The sequence below is a fragment of the Neophocaena asiaeorientalis genome, unplaced genomic scaffold (genome assembly GCF_003031525.2).
Source record: "Neophocaena asiaeorientalis asiaeorientalis breed wild unplaced genomic scaffold, Neophocaena_asiaeorientalis_V1.1 scaffold152, whole genome shotgun sequence".
NCBI classification, from domain to species: domain Eukaryota; kingdom Metazoa; phylum Chordata; class Mammalia; order Artiodactyla; family Phocoenidae; genus Neophocaena; species Neophocaena asiaeorientalis.
In genome coordinates, this window is record NW_020185338.1 from 220,580 (window position 1) to 241,615 (window position 21,036).

The 21,036-nt window shown below is 39.8% G+C and overlaps 1 protein-coding gene across 4 annotated transcripts in view; it reads right to left on the reverse strand.

Moving 5' to 3' along the window:
- Positions 1 to 21,036, reverse strand: part of GOLGA5 (golgin A5) — a 42,208-nt gene that overhangs the window by 2,310 nt on the left and 18,862 nt on the right. For 2 of the 4 annotated variants that reach the window (XR_003002055.1, XR_003002056.1), the window contains exons 8-13: positions 19,203 to 19,331; positions 16,512 to 16,610; positions 11,446 to 11,671; positions 9,103 to 9,208; positions 7,337 to 7,400; positions 5,737 to 6,000 (exon numbers count right to left, since the gene is read on the reverse strand). Coding sequence is in view for 1 of the 4 variants with exons in the window: in XM_024736330.1 (XP_024592098.1) it covers positions 5,920 to 6,000; positions 7,337 to 7,400; positions 9,103 to 9,208; positions 11,446 to 11,671; positions 16,512 to 16,610; positions 19,203 to 19,331 (705 nt within the window). In the remaining 3 variants the exon portion in view is untranslated. Of the gene's footprint in view, positions 1 to 3,430; positions 3,617 to 5,522; positions 6,001 to 7,336; positions 7,401 to 9,102; positions 9,209 to 11,445; positions 11,672 to 16,511; positions 16,611 to 19,202; positions 19,332 to 21,036 lie in introns of those variants that run through there. The other 2 variants (XR_003002057.1, XM_024736330.1) reach the window with 2 other exon arrangements.

Consider the following 21,036-nt stretch of genomic DNA (forward strand, 5'->3'; position numbering starts at 1 on the left):
TTCGAGCCCTGGCCCAGGAAGATCCCACATGCCGCGGAGCAACTAAGCCCGTGCACCACAACTACTGAGCCTGCGCTCTAGAGCTCACGTGCCACAACTACTGAAGCCCGTGCACCTAGAGCCCGTGCTCCGCAACAAGAGAAGCCGCTGCAATGAGAAGCCAGCGCACTGCAACGAAGAGTAGCCCAAGCTCGCTGCAACCAGAGGAAGCTCACGCACAGCAACAAAGACCCAACGCAGCCAAAAATAAAAATAAAAAATAAATTTATAAAAGAAAAATATACAACTCTTAGAGGAAGACATAGGAAGAACACTGTTTGACATAAATCACAGCAAGATCTTTTTTGACCCACCTCCTAGAGTAATGGAAATAAAAACAAAAATAAGCAAATGGGACCTAATGAAACTTAAAAGCTTTTGCACAGCAAAGGAAACTATAAACAAGACGAAAAGACAACCCTCAGAATGGGAGAAAATATTTGCAAATGAGTCAACAGACAAAGGATTAATCTCCAAAATATATAAACAGCTCATGCAGCTCAATATTAAAAAAAACAAACAACCCAATCAAAAAATGGGCAGAAGACCTAAATAGACATTTCTCCAAAGAAGAAATACAGATGGCCAAGAAGCACATGAAAAGCTGCCCAGCATCACTAATTATTAGAGAAATGCAAATCAAAACTACAGTGAGGTATCACCTCACACCAGTTAGAAATAGGCATCATCAGAAAATCTACAAACAACAAATACTGGAGAGGGTGTGGAGAAAAGAGAACTCTCTTGCACTGTTGGTGGGAATGTAAACTGATACAGACACTATGGAAAACAGTATGGAGGTTCCTTGAAAAACTAAAAACAGAATTACCATATGACCCAGCAATCCCACTACTGGGCATATACCCAGAGAAAACCATAATTCAAAAGACACATGCACCCCAATGTTCACTGCAGCACTATTTACAATAGCCAGGTCATGGAAGCAACCTAAATACCCATTGACAAATGAATGGATAAAGATTATGTGGTACACGTATACAATGGAATATCAGTCAGCCATAAAAAGGAATGAAATTGGGTCATTTGTAGAGATGTGGATGGACCTAGAGACTGTCATACAGAGGGAAGTTAGAAAGAGAAAAACAAATATTGTATATTGACGCATATATGTGGAATCTAGAAAAATGGTACAGATGAACCGGCAGAAACAAGGCAGAAATGGAGACACAGATGTAGATATGGACACCAAGTGGGGAAAGTGGCAGGGAGGGTGGTAGTGGTGCTGGTGGGATGAATTGGGAGATTGGGTTTGGCATGTATACACTAATATGTATAAAATGGATAACTAATAAGAACCTGCTGTATAAAAAAATAAAATTAAAAAAAAAAAAAAGAATGTAGGCTCCACCAGGGCAGGATCCAGGCTGCTTGATCTTTCTAGCCCAGTATTTCTCAATCTTTTTTTTTTTTCATTATTACTCCCTACCCCAGTAAAATCTTAATGTCACAGATATACTGTTATGTACTGCATGTATATTTGGGCTTTATAAATATAAACAGTAAGATACTTTTCCCCATCTAAAAATCAATTTTCACCCCCTTGAAGGTGATATCAGCCCACGTTGAGAATGCATGTTCTAGCCCCAGTTACATTTGTTTTAACTAATTCTTGAGTTCAGTTGACTTAAGCCACATTTGTGAGTGAAAGCAAATTGTTAATAGCTGATAAGTTAACATGCATAAACCTTATTATATACTTTGTGTAAACTCAGTTTAACTAGCACCACAAGAAGCTAATCGGCTAAAGAGGAGAGGTCCAGTGGAGTAGAGAGGAACTTAATTTGCCATTAGAAAAGAACCTGATTGTACCTACATGCTGCTTTGCAGAACTTTCAAAAAGTGAATCTAAATATCGTATTGCTTTCAGAAGGCTTCTCCACTGTAAGGCAGCCTTGCCTGTCTTTTGGGAGAGTCATTAAGCAAGACTGAACTCTCCCTGATGATTAAAGGTCTTCACTATGAACATCTAGGACCAGCGAAATCCTCAGGTCACCTTTTGCTTTTATATTTTAAATTATTATGGCTTTTCCCTCTTTGGGAAAACCCTGACAAGCTGCCCAATCAAAGTCCTCGCTACTAGCAATGTGCCTGGCCAGTTAACAGTTCTTTGCTCTGGCTTTGGAAACCAGAGGTGTTGCGCGGACGGGACAGATGCTGAGTGAAGGTCGGAGGAGCTCTCGAGGAGTCATGCTGAATTTAGTGTTTTGCCTGATTCAGTCAATGAAGTTCAGTGAACAACTGAAGGCCGGTTATGTGTCAGGCAGTGTTCTAGGTGTTAAGGATATAATAGTGGATAAAAAAGGTAGTATCTTTGTCCTCACGGGATCAGAAATGTCGTTTTGAGTTTACGAGCTCTGATAGCACAAGAGCGGTGGTGCCCGACAGTGAGCCATGCTTAGGCTGGTTGATCAAAGGATGAGAGATATTGCCTTCAGATATGAAGGGCTCTGCCCTTGGATTTCATTTTTCTCTTTGTCCTTGACTTGAACAAAGATGAGGCATTAACTATGAATGCGGAGACCAAGAAGTTATGGGGGGAAGTACCAATTCATTGACCTGGTATTCTTCGCAACTACATAGGAAAATCACCTCCTTGGGTTCAGCCTGTCCTCACCTCAGCAAATTTAGCACCTTTCAGGGGCTTTGCATTTTAACCCACTGCCACTCCACTTTGCATGGCCTGTCACCTTATTCAGGCTCTGCACCAGTGTCACCTCTGCAGGGAGGACTGCCCTCTCTCCTCCCCCACGTCTCTCTACACCTTTGCCTCGTTTTATTTTTATTCCCAGCATTTAACTCTTAGTGACACATTATGCGTATGTTTGTAGTCTGCCTTCCCCATTCTAAGGTAAGCTCCAAGAGGGCAGGGACTTTTGTTCGCCACTCTATTCCCAGTTCCTAGAAGGGGCCAGCACAAGGGTATGTAATTTGAACTATCTTATAGTCCTGTGATGGCTTAAGATATTACCACCACTTTTTTTCTTCGAGACATCTGTAAATGAGGTTTCTGTGTGTAACACGCTTGATGACTCAACTGTTCATACAAAAAAAAGTTTTCTTTACTTGGAGGTGTTTGTGTTGGAATCTGTGTCTGAAGAGCAGACCACATGTTAGAACTGTAGAAGTTCAGAAACATTCAATCCACAGCCTTCTCACTCAGGAAAGAGTTCCTAAGAATACTAGCCTCAACATGTTCAGAATAACCACAAGACATTTTTCTGTCATTTCTTTCTTCTGACCAATCACAGCCTGAAGGGCTTTAGGCTATTAGTCCCTTTGGCTTTGCCAGTTTTGTCCTTCTACTTCCATCTAGCCCAAGATGCCCATACTGGCCTTTTCCAATACAGCTGACCTCCTAAAGTAGGGAGCTGGAGCCCAGCGAGGCATATTTGAGTAGGTTGGTTTTTTTCCCCTCCAGGGTGAGTTGTATATAAGTCTTCCTAAATGAAGGCTAGAATGTCCAGCCCCAGACATTATTCCCTTAACGACAAAACTAACCAGGGTAGACACAGTTCCACGTTTTAACAACTCATGCTTTTCCTTTGAAGTTTCTGTTCTGCAACAATAGAAATGGTAGGTTTTAGAAAGCACGAAGTCTAGAGAAAGGGAAATCTTAAGATAATAAAATGATCTTATTTTCCAACTGATAGCTATAAATACAAAGCAGTACATTGAGAAGAAAAAAATTCAGCTTTCACACAATCCTTTTAAGTAAGTCAAGAAGGTTTCATGTTATTTGAGGATAAGTGAATGGGAGACTTTTAAAAATCCCCTAGTGTGTTAGTGGTCAAGAATACAGAAACTGAAAGTCAATTAAAGATTTAAGTAACTTCAGAAAAATAATCTCAGAAACACTTTGTCAAACTATTTCCAAAGCCAAGAATGCATAAAAACTGAACAAAAGATTTAGAGCCATCCCAACAAAAACCAGGAGGACATGCAGAGACGGGAAGTCTGGCAATACACGATGATGAAGCAGGTGCCATTTTCCATCTTAAGTATGTAGCCTGGTTTTAATCATTTTCCGGAAATGGTTCCAAATTAGAAGAGAAAAAAAAAAAAACCTTTAAAAGATATTAATAAGTCTAAACTCTTCACTCTGTTTGAGATAAGACGTGACTTCACAGCTCAGACTCGAATAGGCTATCACACCTGAAGAAGAACTATGACATCTAGGGACATCCCTGGTGGCGCAGTGGTTAAGAATCCGCCTGCCAATGCAGGGGACACGGGTTTGAGTCCTGGTCGGGGATGATCCCACATGCCGTGGAGCAACTAAGCCCGTGCGCCGCAATTACTGAGCCTGCGCTCTAGAGCCCGTGAGCCACAACTACTGAAGCCCGCGCACCACAACTACTGAAGCCCGTACTCCTAGAGACCGTGCTCCATAACAAGAGAAGCCACCGCAATGAGAAGCCCCTGCACCACAATGACGAGTAGCCCCTGCTGCTGCAACTAGAGAAAGCCTGTGCGCAGCAACAGACCCAACGCAGCCAAAAATAATTAATTAAAAAAAAAAACAAAACTATGACATGTAGATTTAATAACATGTCTCTACCCTGCCCTCCAAAATCTCATATCCACTTTTAGATGGTATAGAACTCTCTACCCTTTTCATTCATGTTAAATTGGAATAAAGCCCAAACACACCTAAGATGACCTTTAAAACTTCATTCTCTGATGAAAAATAAGAAACATATACATCTAGCATACCAAAACTTTTGAAGAATTTATAGGACAATTAAAGTCATAGTATAAATATCATTAAGAATAGAAGCTGGTCAGGTTTTCTGTTAGGCACCAGCAGGCTACTGCAAAGGCATTCCTGACAGGAAGGACTATACCCTTTGCCCAGCCCAGGATCTACATATGCCAATTATATATGAAGAGAGACTGCCAGTGCCCGGCATGGACAAAATGAGAATTCAGACATGTAGATGACAAGGAAAGCCAAAACAGACATTATACTGGACTTCAGGCAAAGAAAATGTCCCTTGTCAAAGAATAACTCTATATAGTCTCTGCCTTGGAGTATTTTAAAAACACAAAGGGTGTTAAACCAAATTTGATTCCTAAATGCTATCAGAGGGGCTATGGATGTCCTGAGCTCACCCAAGGTATAGGCTAGAGAAAAGGAAAAGAGGTGAAGGAAGACAATGGATGAACGAATAAGAATTAAAGGAAGACAGCATGTGGGGTGGGAGGGGGAGGAAAAGAAGCACACACACCACTAATGCAATTACAAGTGGCATCAGCTCTGATTTCTGGCTCTGCTCGTGAACGCCGATCTGGAAAGGTCTTGTTTAAATGGGAGTGAAAAATTATTATTTTTAAAAGAAAAATGCACAGTAAATTTTACTTACGTATTTATAGAAAGATTTATACCAATCAAGCATTTAACAACGTAAAAAGTAAATCTACATTTGCAAAGTTAAACATATGAAAATACAAAGCAGACTGAATTATCAAAAAGAAAACATTTTATTTATATCACTAAATACAATTAGTTTCCCTGATTATAACCCATAACGAGTGTCACCTAAAATACAGGATGGTCTGTACAGAGGCAGACACCCCCAGCATCTCCGTGTGTATGCACATATACACTGAGCCCCTGACCTCAGAAAAAGCAAGAGCTGAGCTCGTTAGATTATTTTTGTTTTTAGAAACTCTTACCATTTGAAGGAAATCAGAAGAAGATTTTGGTAGCAGAGTACTTGTATAATAACTTAAAAAGTTAAAAGCCTGTAGTGATAAAATAGTCTTGTGTACCCTTCTCAGGAATTTCAGGCAAGTGACCCTTCTGCAGACCCCAAAACTGGAGAGAGATGGCCGATCACCAAAACAACCTGGCTCAGTTCATTTGCCATGTGGTTGGTCATGGTGCATTTCTGGTGTGTAAGTCAACAGGACAATCATGACCCAGAGGTGAAGCAAAGCCTGAAGAAAGGAAAAACAATTTATGGATTAGCCAATAAGTCAATCCTCCCTGAAGGCCCACTGTGCAGTGCACTGAGGGCAGGAGCTATGTCTCGTTTGTCTCTGTATTCCTGTGGCTAGTGTGTCTGCAACAGTGCAGGCGTGCCGTACGTGTTTACTGGATAAACAAGGAAGAAACAACTGTACAGTCAAATGAACTAAAAAGTGCAATGGAAGGTAATAAAGAACTACAATACCTACAGCATTCTCAGTTGAGAGGGGCAAAGTCTTGAACACATTCACAACATGCACACGTACACATAACGAACCCATCAGGGGATTACAATGCAGAGTAGATGGCCTGATTAAAACTGCTAGGTATACATGAAGTTGGCTGGAAAGGCTTTTTAGAACAGAGTTGTGGTTGGTGTTTTGAAAGAGGGTTTAGCCATGATTTGGTGAAGAGGAGATGGGAAGACATTCTTGACAGGAATAATGTGTCCGGTTTCAGAGGTCGATTTAGGGTCCAGAACAGGACCTGCAGTGATACATTTCCACTAACTCCCTCATGGTGGTGCTGACATGATGAGGTTCCATCACGAAGTGCCTTGCACACGAGAAGTGCAACATCTCATCTCATGCTGACAGAGGGTGCCTGTGTTCCTCATAATCTCCCCACCCAGATGTGGGCATGTTCTGAATCCTTTCTGATGCCATTCAATTTTTTTTCTTTCGCTCTCCCCATTCCCCTCATCTTAAAACCTTTTTGTTTAAAGGAGTAACTCTTCCCTCTAGTGGCTCACAGGGAAATTTCTAAGTATGCTTTTATTTCTTCTCAAGAAAACTGCCCGTCTTAATTCAGTTCAACTACTTTTAGACATCCCCACTCAGAACAGTCAGTGGGCTTTTTAGGCTCACAGAAGATATGACACGGGATCCCAAACTATGGTAACCATTTTATTAGAGCTAAGAAATCTAAGAAAGAAAATACATCACCTTTGAGATCCCTTTAGGAAATAAAGCAAAACACATGGAAATAATTAAACTTTACTTCAAGATAAAAATGAAATCAATTGTTTTGTATTGTATCACTGGAGGGGCTTAGAAATAAAGGTAATCATTAAACTGCACTACGGTTAGTTTTACTGTCGGAAAAGCCTTCAAGCAATTTAGTTTTTAGACATAATGAATTATCAACATTACTTGCATACTTTAAGAAAAAAAACCTTAATCACCAAAAATGAGTTCTATTCTCTTTCAAAATTGATTGCTAAAAGTTTAGTCAAAAAGATCAGCAGCTGAAAAAAACTAGTTAAAAATCAAATGCAGCACTGTTTTTGCAAACAAGTTTACTTACCATATATATAATTACAAAAACTCGTGCTATGGGGTATCTTCGGAGAAAAATTCCCAGACGGATGCTGTGCAAGTGGTAGGGGAGGAGAGAGAGGAGAGAGTTACACTCAAAACATGTTCCTGTGGTAACATCTCATCATGTTTTTTAAGACTTTACTCATTTAAACTATTTATGTGGCTACCACAAAAGACAGATTATTTCTCTTTTATAGTAGATTGTTAAATGATTACTTGAAATAACCATATAAAATATCACAGCAGTGCACAAATACTTTTATCATTATCTGGGGATTGACTGCTAAGCTTTTAGCACAAGCTATTCCTCTTAATTCTTCAGCTACAACTGTAGAAGGCAAACTTGGTCCCTCTAGCAATCATTTTTCTTTTAGGAACCAAAGGCAAGTATGAACACATGAATAGGAAAAAAGAGTCTAGTTGGAATGAACCCGTAAATAGCTAATCTGGGAGCTTCAGCATGGACACAAACTTCTAAAAGGCTCCCAACTACAGAAACTCAAGTAAACACTTTAAGAGTGGGAAGCATTACGATGTCCAGACCTATTACTATGCCTTTCTGCAACATTTTTTCCCTAAGACGGATACATGTACAGATACACCTTTCTTCTACGCCCTTCTGCTTCTTTCACTACCCCTAGCACAATGCCTTGCCTTGCATATATGTTCTCTAAAAATTAATATGTATGTTGAATACATTAATAGTTGAAATAGATGTGCTCAGTAGTGTGGAGACAGTGACTATGGCATCCAAGGCTCATGGCTTCAGGAATCCAAGTTAGTAAATCATCCTCATTTTTAACACCACAGCTCTATTCTGACACAAAAAGGTAAGAAGAGACTGTTCTGTTAGGCAGCAATTCATTTCAACTATGTTTAATTATAAAAACTAAAAGGCAAGAGAGTTTAGTAGGTTATTTAGATATGAACTTTATCAAGGCTATACACATATACTGGTAAAACACTTTCTTTATAAGGTGGATGACTACTAGTATAAAAAGTTTTATTTATAAATATATATAACATATATATAAATTGTTATTTATACAGTATATATAAAATATATATGAAAATAAGTACTATTCATTTATATATAGTGGCATCTTTTATTCTAATCATATGATGAAGTAAGGAGATAAAACATTCAAATGGATGCATTTACATGATACAGGCTTTCTCAATGAAATTTAATGAGTTTTCAAACAGAGTTTATTACAGAAAGAAGAGAAATGATCAGAGTTAAACACCTTCAACAAGACACAGGTACTGGCAGACCTCTTAAAGCAATTTCATGACACTGAAATATCAGCTTGGGGGACTTCCCTGGTGGTCCAGTGGTTCAGACTCCGGGCTCCCAAGGCAGGGGGCCCGGGTTTAATCCCTGGTCAGGGAACTAGATCCTGCATGCCACAACTAAAAAAGATCCCACGTGCCGCAACTAAACATCCCGTATGCTGCAACGAAGATCCTGCGTGCCGCAACTAAGACCTGGTGCAGCCAAATAAATAAATAAGTATTTAAAAAAAAAAATCAGCTTGGGAATTCCCTGGTGGCCCAGTGGTTAGGACTCCGCGCTTCTACTGCAGGGGGCCCGGTTCAATCCCTGGTGAGGAAACTAGTCCCGCAAGCCGCATGGCGCAGTCAATCAATCAATCAATATCAGGTCTGCTGGACAGGACTCACTATGACTGAAATCACTGGAGAATGTTACAAAAATATGGTCCGTCACTCACTGGTGCTGGCACTGCTTACCTAAACTGGTCAATTGAACTAGCAGCTTTGCGGACTTTTCCATACATTCCTGCCAGATTAGTTTCTGTGTCGGTAAAAAGAACAGGAACGTTTCGCAGACGTGTGCCTGTTTAAACAAGAAAATAAGTAATTAACGTACAGACACCAAAGTCAACTTTCTAACAAAATTACAGTTGAATATACCTTATGTTACATATGGAAGAAATTCTCAAGGTCAACTTTTAAGCAATAACCAAAGGTGAAAACATTAAAAAAAAAAGACAGTTTAAATATGTAAACTTCCATACCCGCAAAAATCAAAATTCAAAAACTAAGAAAATTATTTTCCTATGAAATTAGCAAAAATCAGAGTTTACCAAGTATTGGTGAGAGGCAGCATTAATGGGCACTTTCGTCCTGGGCCCGCAGGAGTGAGGCCACACACCCTTTCTACAAAGCTGGTAACTCCCAAATTCGCGTCTCCAGCCCAGCCCACCTCCAACTCCAGGCTCGTCCATCACCCTTCCATTTCCATCTGGATGTCTAGTAGACATCTCAACTTAGCACACCGCACACTGTTATCCTGATCGCCTGCCCTTGCTGCCAACCTTCTCTTCCTGCAGTTTTCCCCATCTCAGTACACAACTCCACTTTTCCAAAAACCTTTAACTCCTTTCTCTCAAACTCCACATCTGATCTGCCCGCAAATTTCACCTGCTTTCCTTTAAAACAAATCCTGAACCCACCCCCTCCATCCCCACTCTGGTCTGAGTCACCAGCATGTCTTACATGGGTTAATACCATGCCCCTCCCTGGTCTCCCTGCCTCAGTGCTTAGCTCTCTGCAGTCTACTCTTGACACAGCAGCCAGAGACATCTTGTTAAAATATACAGGTCAGCTCAGTTACCCCTCTCAAGACCCTTCTATGGCTTCCGACTTCATTCAGAGTAAAAGTCCTTATACAGACCTAAACAGCCTCCTCCAAGTTCTGGCCCCTCATTCAGTCTACTCCAGCTGCACTGGTCTCCTGCAATATGCCAGCTATACTCCTGCCTCAGGTCCTTTGCACTTCTCTCTGCTTGGAACACTTTTTCTGTAGATCTCGTCATAGTCTACTACCTGACTTCCTTTGGGACTTTAATATAATGCCACCTTTTCAACAAGGTCTTCCTTGACTACCCTGTTTAAATTATTATCCCCTCCTCACGTGTGGCACCCTGCACATCTTTCTCTGCTCCATTTCCCTCTGTAGCACATATCTCCAGCTCATACCACTTGTTTACTGCCTGTCTCCTCCCCTGTATTCCCCCACGACACCAGAATGTGAGATCTATGGGGCAGAGAGTTTGGCCTCTTGTTGGCCACTGTATCTCTGCAACAGCACCTGATACCGAGTGGGCACTTCATAATTATTTGCTGATTTCGGGAACAAGAATCAAAAGCCTTTGAATGTGTGTACTTATTGACCCAACAATTCCATTTCTGATCAGTTATCAATCTCCAACAATAAGGAACTGATTAAACAAACTACAGTATTTTCATGTGATAAATTTCTATAAAGCAATATATACATATTGTATGAAATATATTATTAAAATATATTAATATGAAAAAAATTAAAAATCAATAAAACAAGTACTGCAAACATATATAGGAAAAACGTCTGGACAAAGATGTTCCAAAATGTTACCTGAGGGCAACGGATTATCAAGTGATTTTAATTTCCTTTTTTTTGCATTTCTTTTTATACTGAGACTGTGTTATTAAAAAAAATATATAAAATAACATGTTATTTGAAAAAAAGTTCTAAAAATGTAAAGCCAAAGAACTAAGATTTGTTGAATGACTACTTTGTAGTCAAAGTAGTTATGAAGTTCTAAGACTAAAAACCCAATCTGTTGAAACTTATGCTAAAATCTTCAATATTCTTCTTGATCATGTATTTTGAGAATCTATACATTTCTCCATTAAAATTATAGAGCACAGATATACTCATGTGACTATGTATTAACTTTAATATTAATAATTATGGTTATTAAAGCAAGTCTTACTTTAAGATTCCTGAAAGCCCCTCTCAACTGAATTATTTGTCCTCACCACCCTGCTAAGTGTCCTGGGCCTTCTTCTCCAGGTTCGAAACCAGTGTGGGATAGTAATCAGCCCATTGTCCAGTTCATTAACGATCATATCAAACAGTGCATAGCCCAGGCCTCGAGAAAAGTGGCTGCTTTGTTAGATAAAGCTTCTTTTTAAACAAAAATGGTCTTTCTGTAACTTTTCAAATCATGTTTGAATTAGCAACATTGAAAATTAAGGCAATGAAATATTCTTTTGAGATTCCCTATTATTTATTTATTTTTTTACCTTCACCACCGTCAACTCCAGACATGTTAATAGAAGACCCATTACTACTGCTTCCAGTGGCGGAGTTCATTTGCTGCTCAAGGCGCTCCAGCTGGAAGACCAGAGAGTTCTTCTCTGTGCTGAGGCTCTCCAGCATAGTCTGCTTCTGGATGAGAGTCTCTGTCAGCTGATGGAGTCGGTTTTCTAACTCAGACTGACTGCTGTTGCTTAAAGCTTTATTCGTAAGCTGAAAGGCAAAGTATTCATAAGATTACTACATAAAATGAAAGGCACACAACACAGAAACCACGTTACTACATTCCCACAGGTAAACCGTGGCATTAAATGATTTCTCAAAACTACGATTCTTTCACCATCTACAGAAGCGATTTTCAAACTGTATTAGTGGACCATGAAATCAATTTGGTGGGTCACAGTTGCCATTTAAAAAAACAGAACAGAATAGTACATAGAGGGCACAGCATACAGTGTGTGAGAGTATTCTTTTGTGAAACTTCTGTTTTGGTTTTATACGTGTAAGTGTGTGTGAGTATAGAGACGTGACTTAAATTGTATTTCTTGCTATGTCATCACAGTCAAAAACATTTGAAAGCACTGGTACACGGGACACAGTTCAAGCTTCTCAACCTGGATTCAAAACCCTCCGTAAGTCAACAGTTGTGGTGCACTGCAAAAACCACAATCTCTGCACTGCAATTTCCTAGCTACCTGACCTTGGACAAGTTGCTACACTTCCCCCAATCTGTTTGCTCACCTGTGAGGACAAGAGTGCCTTTTGCACATGGCACTTTGGGATATGAAAGGAGAATTTTCCTAGTAGGGTCTGGCTGACAGTTGCTCCTTAATAACTTCATTCCATGTTCTATTTGCTCTCACCTGTATCATCTTCCTCTGCTCCCATTTGGCCTCTGCTCTGCTGTTCAAATTTTCCCTTTTGGGCAAACCCAGTCCCCTTCTCTTCTCCCCAGTCCCCTTCTCTTCTCCAGGCTCTCCCTCCCTTCAAAGCCTCTTCCTTGAAGCCCTTTCCAACTACTCCAGCCCGAGCTGATCTCAGCCTTCTTTTAGACTCCTACTGACTATCTTGGCATTTAGCTTCACTATGGTAACAATTTTGCCTCCTCAATGAAACTGCCAGTCAGCTCTGTGAGGGCAAGAATCACTGTCTGCATCAACACAGTCTGGAAAAGAGGCCGAGAGACTGATCTAAGCTGAAAACCCCAGCTCTGCCCCTTCTTAGCTACAACCTAGGGCAAACTACAAACTACATTGAGGTATAGCTGACTTTTAGTTTCAGGTATACAACTTAATGATTTGAAATTTGTATACACTGTGAAACGATCGACACAATAAATCCATCAAGCTTCCTTCCTTCTAAACCGCTTACAGCACTCCCACAAATTAATTGCAGGGCTAGGTCTACAATAAGTAACTACGAAATGGAATTATATTGAGTATAAACTAAGAGTTACTTACTATTAAAAGGGAATGCTCAATTTTAAGATTGTACTGTGATCCCCAATCTACTTACTCCACACTTCAATATTTTTTAGTTGAGGCAAAATTTACATTCAGTGAAACACCCAGATCTTAAGTATAAAATGAGTTTCAACAAACGTATTAACTGTGCAACCAACACCCAGATAAAAACACAGAATATTTCCATCACTCCCAGACAACACTGCTCTGCTTTCTATAACCAGAATTTAGTTTTGCCTTTTCTTGAATTTCCTATAAATGGAATCATACGGTATGTTCACTTTTGTGTGTGGCTTTTTAAAAAGATTTATCTGGGGCTTCTCTGGTGGCGCAGTGGTTAAGAATCCGCCTGCCAACGCAGGAGACATGGGTTCGAGCCCAGAAAGATCCCACATGCCGCAAAGCAACTAAGCCCGTGCACCACAACTACTGAGCCTGCGCTCTAGAGCCTGCGAGTCACAACTACTGAGTCTGCGCACCACAATTACTGACACCCATGCGCCACAACTACTGAAGCCTGCGTGCCTAGAGCCCATGCTCCACAAGAGAAGCCACCACAAAGAGAAGCCCGCACACCACAACGAAGAGTAGCCCCCGCTCGCCGCAGCTAGAGAAAAGCCCACATGCAGTAACAAAGACCCAATGCAGCCAAAAATAAAATAATTTTTAAAAAAACTAAAAAAATAAAAAGATTTATCCATGTTGTTGTATCAGTAGTTTCTTTTTATCACTGAGTAGTATGCAATGTGTTTATCCACGTACTTTTTTTTTTTAATTAATTAATCTTTGGCTGCGTTGGGTCTTTGTTGCTGTGCACAGGCTTTCTCTAGCTGTGGCGAGCGAGGGCTACTCTGTGTTGTGCGTGGGCTTCTCATTGTGGTGGCTTCTCTTATTGCGGAGCACGGGCTCTAGGCGTGTGGGCTTCAGTAGTCGTGGCATGCAGGCTCAGCAGTTGTGGCGCACGGGATTAGCTGCTCCGCAGCATGTGGGATCCTCCCAGACCAGGGCTCGAACCCGTGTCCCCTGCATTGGCAGGCGGATTCTTAACCTGCACCACCAGGGAAGCCCCCACATACTTGTTGACAGACACTTCAGTTGTTTCCAGTTTGGGCTATTTATGAACAAAGCCACTACAAATATTCTTGTACAAGTCTTTTTGTGGGCATATGGCTTCACTTAGACTGAGTAAATATCTGAGGCTATAGGTTAGATGTATGTTGTTAACCTCATCAGAAACAGCCAGTTTTCCAAAGTGGCTGTACTACTGTACCCTTCCACCAGCAGAGTATGACAGTTTCAACTGCACCACATCCTCAACGCGTGGCATTGCCCATCTTTCCACTTTCTGCCAGTCTAGCGGGTGTGGAGTGCTGTATCTCCCTGAGGTTTTAATTTGCATCTCCCTGATGACTAATGATTTTGAGCGCCTATTTATATTCTTATCTGGCTATTCATAATCTTCTTTTGTGAACTGTCCACCCAAGTCTTTTGTCCATTAAAAGAAAAGTAGTTGTGCATCTCTTTAGTTTCAGTAAGAGTCCTTATCCTGGTCACAAGCCCTCTGCCAGCTGTGCTATGCATTGTAACTAGCTCCTCCCAGTCTGTTGCTGACCTCTCTTCATTTTTGTAATGGAGTCTCTTGACAAGCAAAAATTTTTAATTTTGATGAAGTCCAATTTTATCACTTTTTCCGTCTAGGTTAGTGCTTTTTGTGTCCTAAAAAATCTGTCTTCTCCCAAATTGCAGAAGATTTCCCTATACATTCTTGTAGGAGCTTTGTAGCTTACACCTAGCTTCATTCCAAATCAATTTTTGTTAATTTTACAAGTCTAATTAGGGGATAAAGATTAAGGTTCATTTTTTTCCACAAGTTTTTATCTAGTCCCATAAAATAGTTTTTAAAGAATGAAAAAATAGTCAAACTGCAATGTAATTTTTTTTTTTATTATTGTTTGGTTGCATTGGGTCTTTGTAGCATGTGGGATCTTTCGTTGTGGTAAGCGGGCTCTCCATCGCTGTGCACAGGCTTCTCTCTAGTTTGTGGTGTGCAGGCTCTAGAGCACACAGGCTCACCAGCTGCAGCACACGGGCCCAGTTGCCCCGCAGCATGTGGGATCCTAGTTCCCCGGCCAGGGATCGAACCCACGTGCCCTGCACTGGAAGGCAGACTCCTAACCACTGGACCACCAGGGAACTCCCACGCAATGTAATGTTTTAACGAAGATATTTTTCTCCGAGGAGGCCCAAAGGTAATAAGATAAGCAGAAATAGCATTTTTTATTGTTCATTCAGTATATATCTTAACTCACTAATTGAGTGGGGTTTTGTTTTGTTTTGTTTGCAGTGTATTAAGGGGTTGATATCTTTTTAAATTGTACAACTTCCTTCTTACTTAGATGAAAAATCTTTCAGAGATAACCTCCTATGGTTAATTCTTGATTAACAGAAATACCACAATATCTTAGACATAGTATGCACTCAATAAATATTTTTAAAATATTGGCATGTTTACCTAAGCATTAAACTGATTGATGGTTTATGCTCCTTTCTTTCCTTTAATTTTCTGTTAGCAAGTCATCTTACCATTTGTAATCATTTCACAAATGTAGGAAAGGGAAGGAGAAGGGAACACTCAAAATCAGTTAGCTGTCCCCAACTCTTATAAAAATTTAAAGTTTTTTTTTTTTTTTTTTTTTTTTTTGCGATACGCAGGCCTCTCACTGCTGTGGCCTCTCCCGTTGCGGAGCACAGGCTCCGGACGCGCAGGCTCAGCGGCCATGGCTCACGGGCCCAGCTGCTCCGCGGCATGTGGGATCCTCCCGGACCGGGGCACGAACCCGCGTCCCCTGCATCGGCAGGCGGACTCTCAACCACTGCGCCACCAGGGAAGCCCAAATTTAAAGTTTTTAAACATTTTAAATTATGGACTACTAAGAAGTCTAAGAACTTAAAAAAATGAAAATTATTTGACTTTTCATGTTCAAACAAAGTCATCACCTAACTGAAAAATGAACTAGTCAATCTTTATGCAAATTATTTAAATGATCAATGAGTTCATTATTTATTAAGTCAATCATGTGAATATAAGAGAGGACAGTGTATAATGACAGGGTAAGTGAACGCACGATTTTGTCAGTTAATGATAAAGACTCTGGCAAATCTGAGTGGTAGGCACATGTTATTGTCTATGTTTCACATTTTCAGTTATAAAAAGGTCTTAGTGACTCTAATGAAAGATCTATTAATAAGAAAATGTATCGCTGGATTTTTCTTAGGAAAACACAACTGTAAAACTGGCAATCAGCAAAACTACCACTGAAGTTAGATGGTATGAAATTCTGGAGTAACTCACATCTCCTTGGGTGACTGGTTACAAGATACCTGTATAAGAAGCAAGCCCTAGAATACAGCAAATGCAGACTCAAATGGCATCCGATGAAAATTCTATATCACATTGAAAATAACTTACCTCACTACTCCAACAATAGGATTCAGGTGAAAATACAGGAAAAGAAAGTCTTACTGTATCTCTAAAAAAAATGTAGTTTTACAATGGTATCTTTGCCCAAGTTGTGAATGCTGCTTCATACCTGATTCCTGAGTTTTTGAATTTCATCTTCTCGATCTTTAATTCTGCTTTGCAATGTGTTCTTTGTTCGATACAGATCTTCTTCCATGTAGTGGAATTCCTACAAAGTGAGGCACAAATAAACAAAAGCTAAGTCAGTGCTCCCTATGTCATCTCCAGTACCTGAAACAACACTTGACACAAGGTAGGCACTTGATCAATATGTGCTGCGTGTATACTGAATGAGTAAATGAACAGACTTCAAGGGATCTGATGAAAAGTTAATACTTCAGCGTGATGTATCAATTTGTATATGATGACTATCTAAGCACAAGTCTTTTTTTTTTAAAATAAATTTATTTATCTATTTATTTTTTGGCTACGTTGGGTCTTCATTGCTGCGTGCGGGCTTTTCTCTAGTGGTGGTGAGCGGGGGCTACTCTTCGTTGCAGTGTGTGGGCTTCTCAATGCAGTGGCTTTTCTTGTTGCAGAGCACGGGTTCCAGGTGCGCGGGCTTCAGTAGTTGTGGCTCATGGGCTCTAGAGCTCAGGCTCAGTAGTTGTGGCGCACGGGCTTAGCTGCTCTGTGGCATGTGGGATCTTCCTGGACCAGGGCTTGAACCCGAGTCCCCTGCACTGGTAGGTGGATTCTTAACCACTGTGCCACCAGGGAAGTCCCAGAGCACAAGTCTTTATTGGTCATATGCTTTCATTTTTCTTGGGTAGAAAAATGTAGGAACAGAACTGCTGGATCATATGATAAGTGTATGCCTAGCATAAAGGAAGAAAACCTGCCAAACTGTTCTCTGAATGCTTTTCAAAATACCTGTACCATTTTGCATTCCTACAGGAATATGAGAGAGTTCCAGTTCTTCTACATCCTTTCCAACATTTGGTACTGTCAGTCTCTGTAAGTGTGGCTATTATAGTGGGCATGTAGTGGTATCTCACTGTGGTTTCAATTTGCATGCCCCTGATGATTTTGGGCAGCTTTTCACGGGCTTATTTTTATCAGGCAATATCTTGCACCTGTTTTGCTCCATTACTGATAAAACACAGAGAGAGGAAAAAAAGAAATACCTCCAAATTCACTAACAACTGCACCAAACTAGTTTGTACGATGGACAGGATCGGTAAGAGTCAGGTGAGAATTAAAGAGTAAAGCAATGCCAGGAAAGAAAGAGTAAATCATTAAGTACCTTCAAAAGCATTATGTTTAACGGTGCAAAGTAAGGGGAGCTGTATGAAGAAGTAACGTGATATGGAATCAAACTGCTAGAGACTACTTTAGACATTTAGTTCAACCTGCTCACTTCACAGACTAAGAAAACTGAGATAAGTGAGAAAAGAGAAAATGAGGAAGGTAATTAGGTTAGGTAGGGGAATCATAATTTACAAGAAGGTTTGCCCAGTTTCTTTTAAGCTCTAGGCTAGCATAAAATTTAAGGCTGAAATTTACTTAAATTACTTAAAGGACTATTTAATCCCAAGATTAAATACTTCCCATCCAGAACATCTGATTACTAAATAAATAGCCTAGAGCTACATTCAGCTCCACTTTCCTCTACTTAATTCCCTCATTTTAGAAAAGGGCACTGCAAGTGGATGTGTAAAACCATCGGCCATAATAAAATGAAAGTTATCTCACTAAACATCAAGAACATCAAATTCTTGCCTTTTAATATATACTAGCTCCTTAAATAAATTAAAATGCAATTTCTGAAAGGAGAGCTAATCTTACAACCAAATTATCTAAGATAGCCTATGATGTACCCTACAGGTTGTTACTCAGTGAATTTTTCTCTTACTACTCAGGAAATCACTGTCATGATAAAAACAAACACTTCCCTGAAAATAGAACCAGTTTCAGAAATGATAAATCCTAATGAAAAAAATCTTCAAAGAATATAAATATGCAAAGCTGGAAACGTTGTAAGTGATGTGCTGAGGAATATACAGAGCTTTCCCTTTTGTAAAATGAAGAGAATAGTGATTTTATTGTGAAGGTGAAATAAGATTATGTATACTAAGTACCTATAACAATGTTGTTACTCAGTAAATTATAGATGTTACGAATATTAAATATAGATTCTTATTGTGAAAATGTGACTGTAAACATGCTTAACTGTGTTAGTACTGAAACTATCATAAGTACATTGAAGTAAAATAATTTGGCTTGGAGAGCAGGCAGCTGCTAATTGAATAATGAAATATAATTTTAAACATGATTTGTAAGTAAAGTCTGTTATAAGCATTTTTTCTCAAAACAGAAAAAGCAGTCTATTATGGCACTAATGTTGTATTTATATTTCTATTAAATAGAAGTTACTACTGTTTCTAGAAAGTAAAAATCTGATAAAATACAAAAATCGACTGATGTTTTCAAGTGTTCTAATATACATACTCTGACAAGGAGATACAATAAAATACAGACAGAGCAGTAGAAAGAATTCTGGGCTCTGGGACAGGAATCTTGGATTCTATTCTATTCTCTAATTAGCTGTGTGGTATTAAGCAAGTCTCAAAATCATTTTGTGTCGCTGTATTTCACCTGTTAAAACAAACAAACAGCAAGGAGGGTGGGTTGGTAATAAGGTAGGAGGGACCTCTGAGCTCATCCTCTAAGAATTTCAGTAAGCTGCTTTACTAGAAGTCTCCTCATATGACCGCTAGTGGACAGTCGTCCTAGGTAATCATCAATCTAAAATCCTTACCTGCTTCTGTCGGTCCAATTCTGCCTCTAGTTCCTGTTTAGCTGCTTTTTGTCCAGCTATTTGGTCTTGCAGATCCTGTAATTGTTCTCTTGCTGATTCTGCTTCACTAACCTGCTGCGCCTCCATATCCTAAAAAGATGAACCGTACACGTGAAAGCAACAATGAACTGTTCAGTTCAGTATTTACTGAGTGATGACTATGTGCTGTGAACAGGGCTCAACAGGCACTGGGGGGATAAAGATGAATGAGACACAGACGCAGACTAAACGGAGCACAAAAACTGGCACCTCCTTATATAACGCGGCAAATGGTGAGAGAGATGGACAGGACGCTGCAGCAGAAACCATCTGGTTTAATGACCGTGAGCAGACAGCAGCTCACGGGGAGATGTATCTCTATTCAAAAGCAACAATTTCAAGAGTAGAAATGTAACATCAAAAGGACTTCACTGCCTTAGTCCCCTGAAATTGCAGGTTATAATTAGTTTTTGTACATGTGTGGGTATCAATATACAGTAACATACAGTAAAAATAACTTTTCTCTCATATCACCTGAGGTTAGTATATTTCTTTTTTAGCTCTATTACTATCCTCTGTTTTCACATCTTCCCATATTTCTCACTCTAACTTCTTCACTTGGTGTCACTATTCTCACTTATTCAAACTCAAAAACCAGCTTCTAGATATCCGTGAAACCCACTAGTGGCAAAGAACACTGCTCTGGGTTTCTGCATCTTCCCTCTACGGGTTAATAAGCACACGTCCATTCGTACAGTACTACATGAAACAAAAGCTGGCATCTTAACTTTGCTTTTTATCTTTGGTACATTGTGTTATACACTCATCTCCACAAACTCTGGCACTTCGCATATTGTTTCAAAGAACTGACAGATTAATGATCCTCCCAGATAACCACAGTAAAATACTCTAAATTCACACAACTTTGTGGACTTAGTGGAAAACAGCAATAAGTTAAATTATTTTTCCCTACCATTTTCAAGGTGAGCAGAAAGTAGACTAATCTTTGTTATAAATTTGACTAAATCCGATGAATTCTCAAGAGATAGGCAGTAAGCGCAGTGGTTAAGGATACATGTCCTGGAATCAGACAGACTGGGTTCTAATCCTGGCTCTGCTACTTTACGAGTCATGGCAAGTTACTTTTCTTCTCTGCATCTAAATTTCCTCAAACTGTAAAATGAGAATGCATCATCTCCCTCACGGGGTTCTGGCACAGAATAAATTAAAGGACATATGTCGAGGGCTCTGTGCAGCGCTTGGCACGTGAAGTGCTAGGCAAATGAAAGCTGCTATAATTAACAATTCTTCCATCTTGCCAGACCTAATCCTACAGTCCTTATTATCAATTTCATGAACTTCTTGAGAAAGGATAGGAAAATGTGTCAATGTCATCAATGATGCTGGGGTAGGGATGAGATATTAAAGTAAAACAAATCATATTTTTCATAATCTCACACAAAAGACACAGAATAGATAGGAAAAAGTTTAGCATTTATTCAATTTCAAATTCATGGGACTTAAGTCTTTGGAATTCAAAATTATATAGAGAAAAAAGATCCTACACTTTAAAGGACAGTAAGAAAAAATCCCAGAAATAATAGCAGCTACAATTTACTGAGCCTATTATGTGTCAGGAACAATGCTAGGCCCTTTATACATAGTATCCCTTATTCTCAAGAGAACCTTGTTCTCATCTGCAACCTACAGATGAGACAACTAAGGCTCAGTGAGATGTGGTACCTGGTGTAAGGTAACACATCTACTAAGTGCCAAAGCCAGGATACAGGATCTGCATCTAGATCTGACAGTCAAA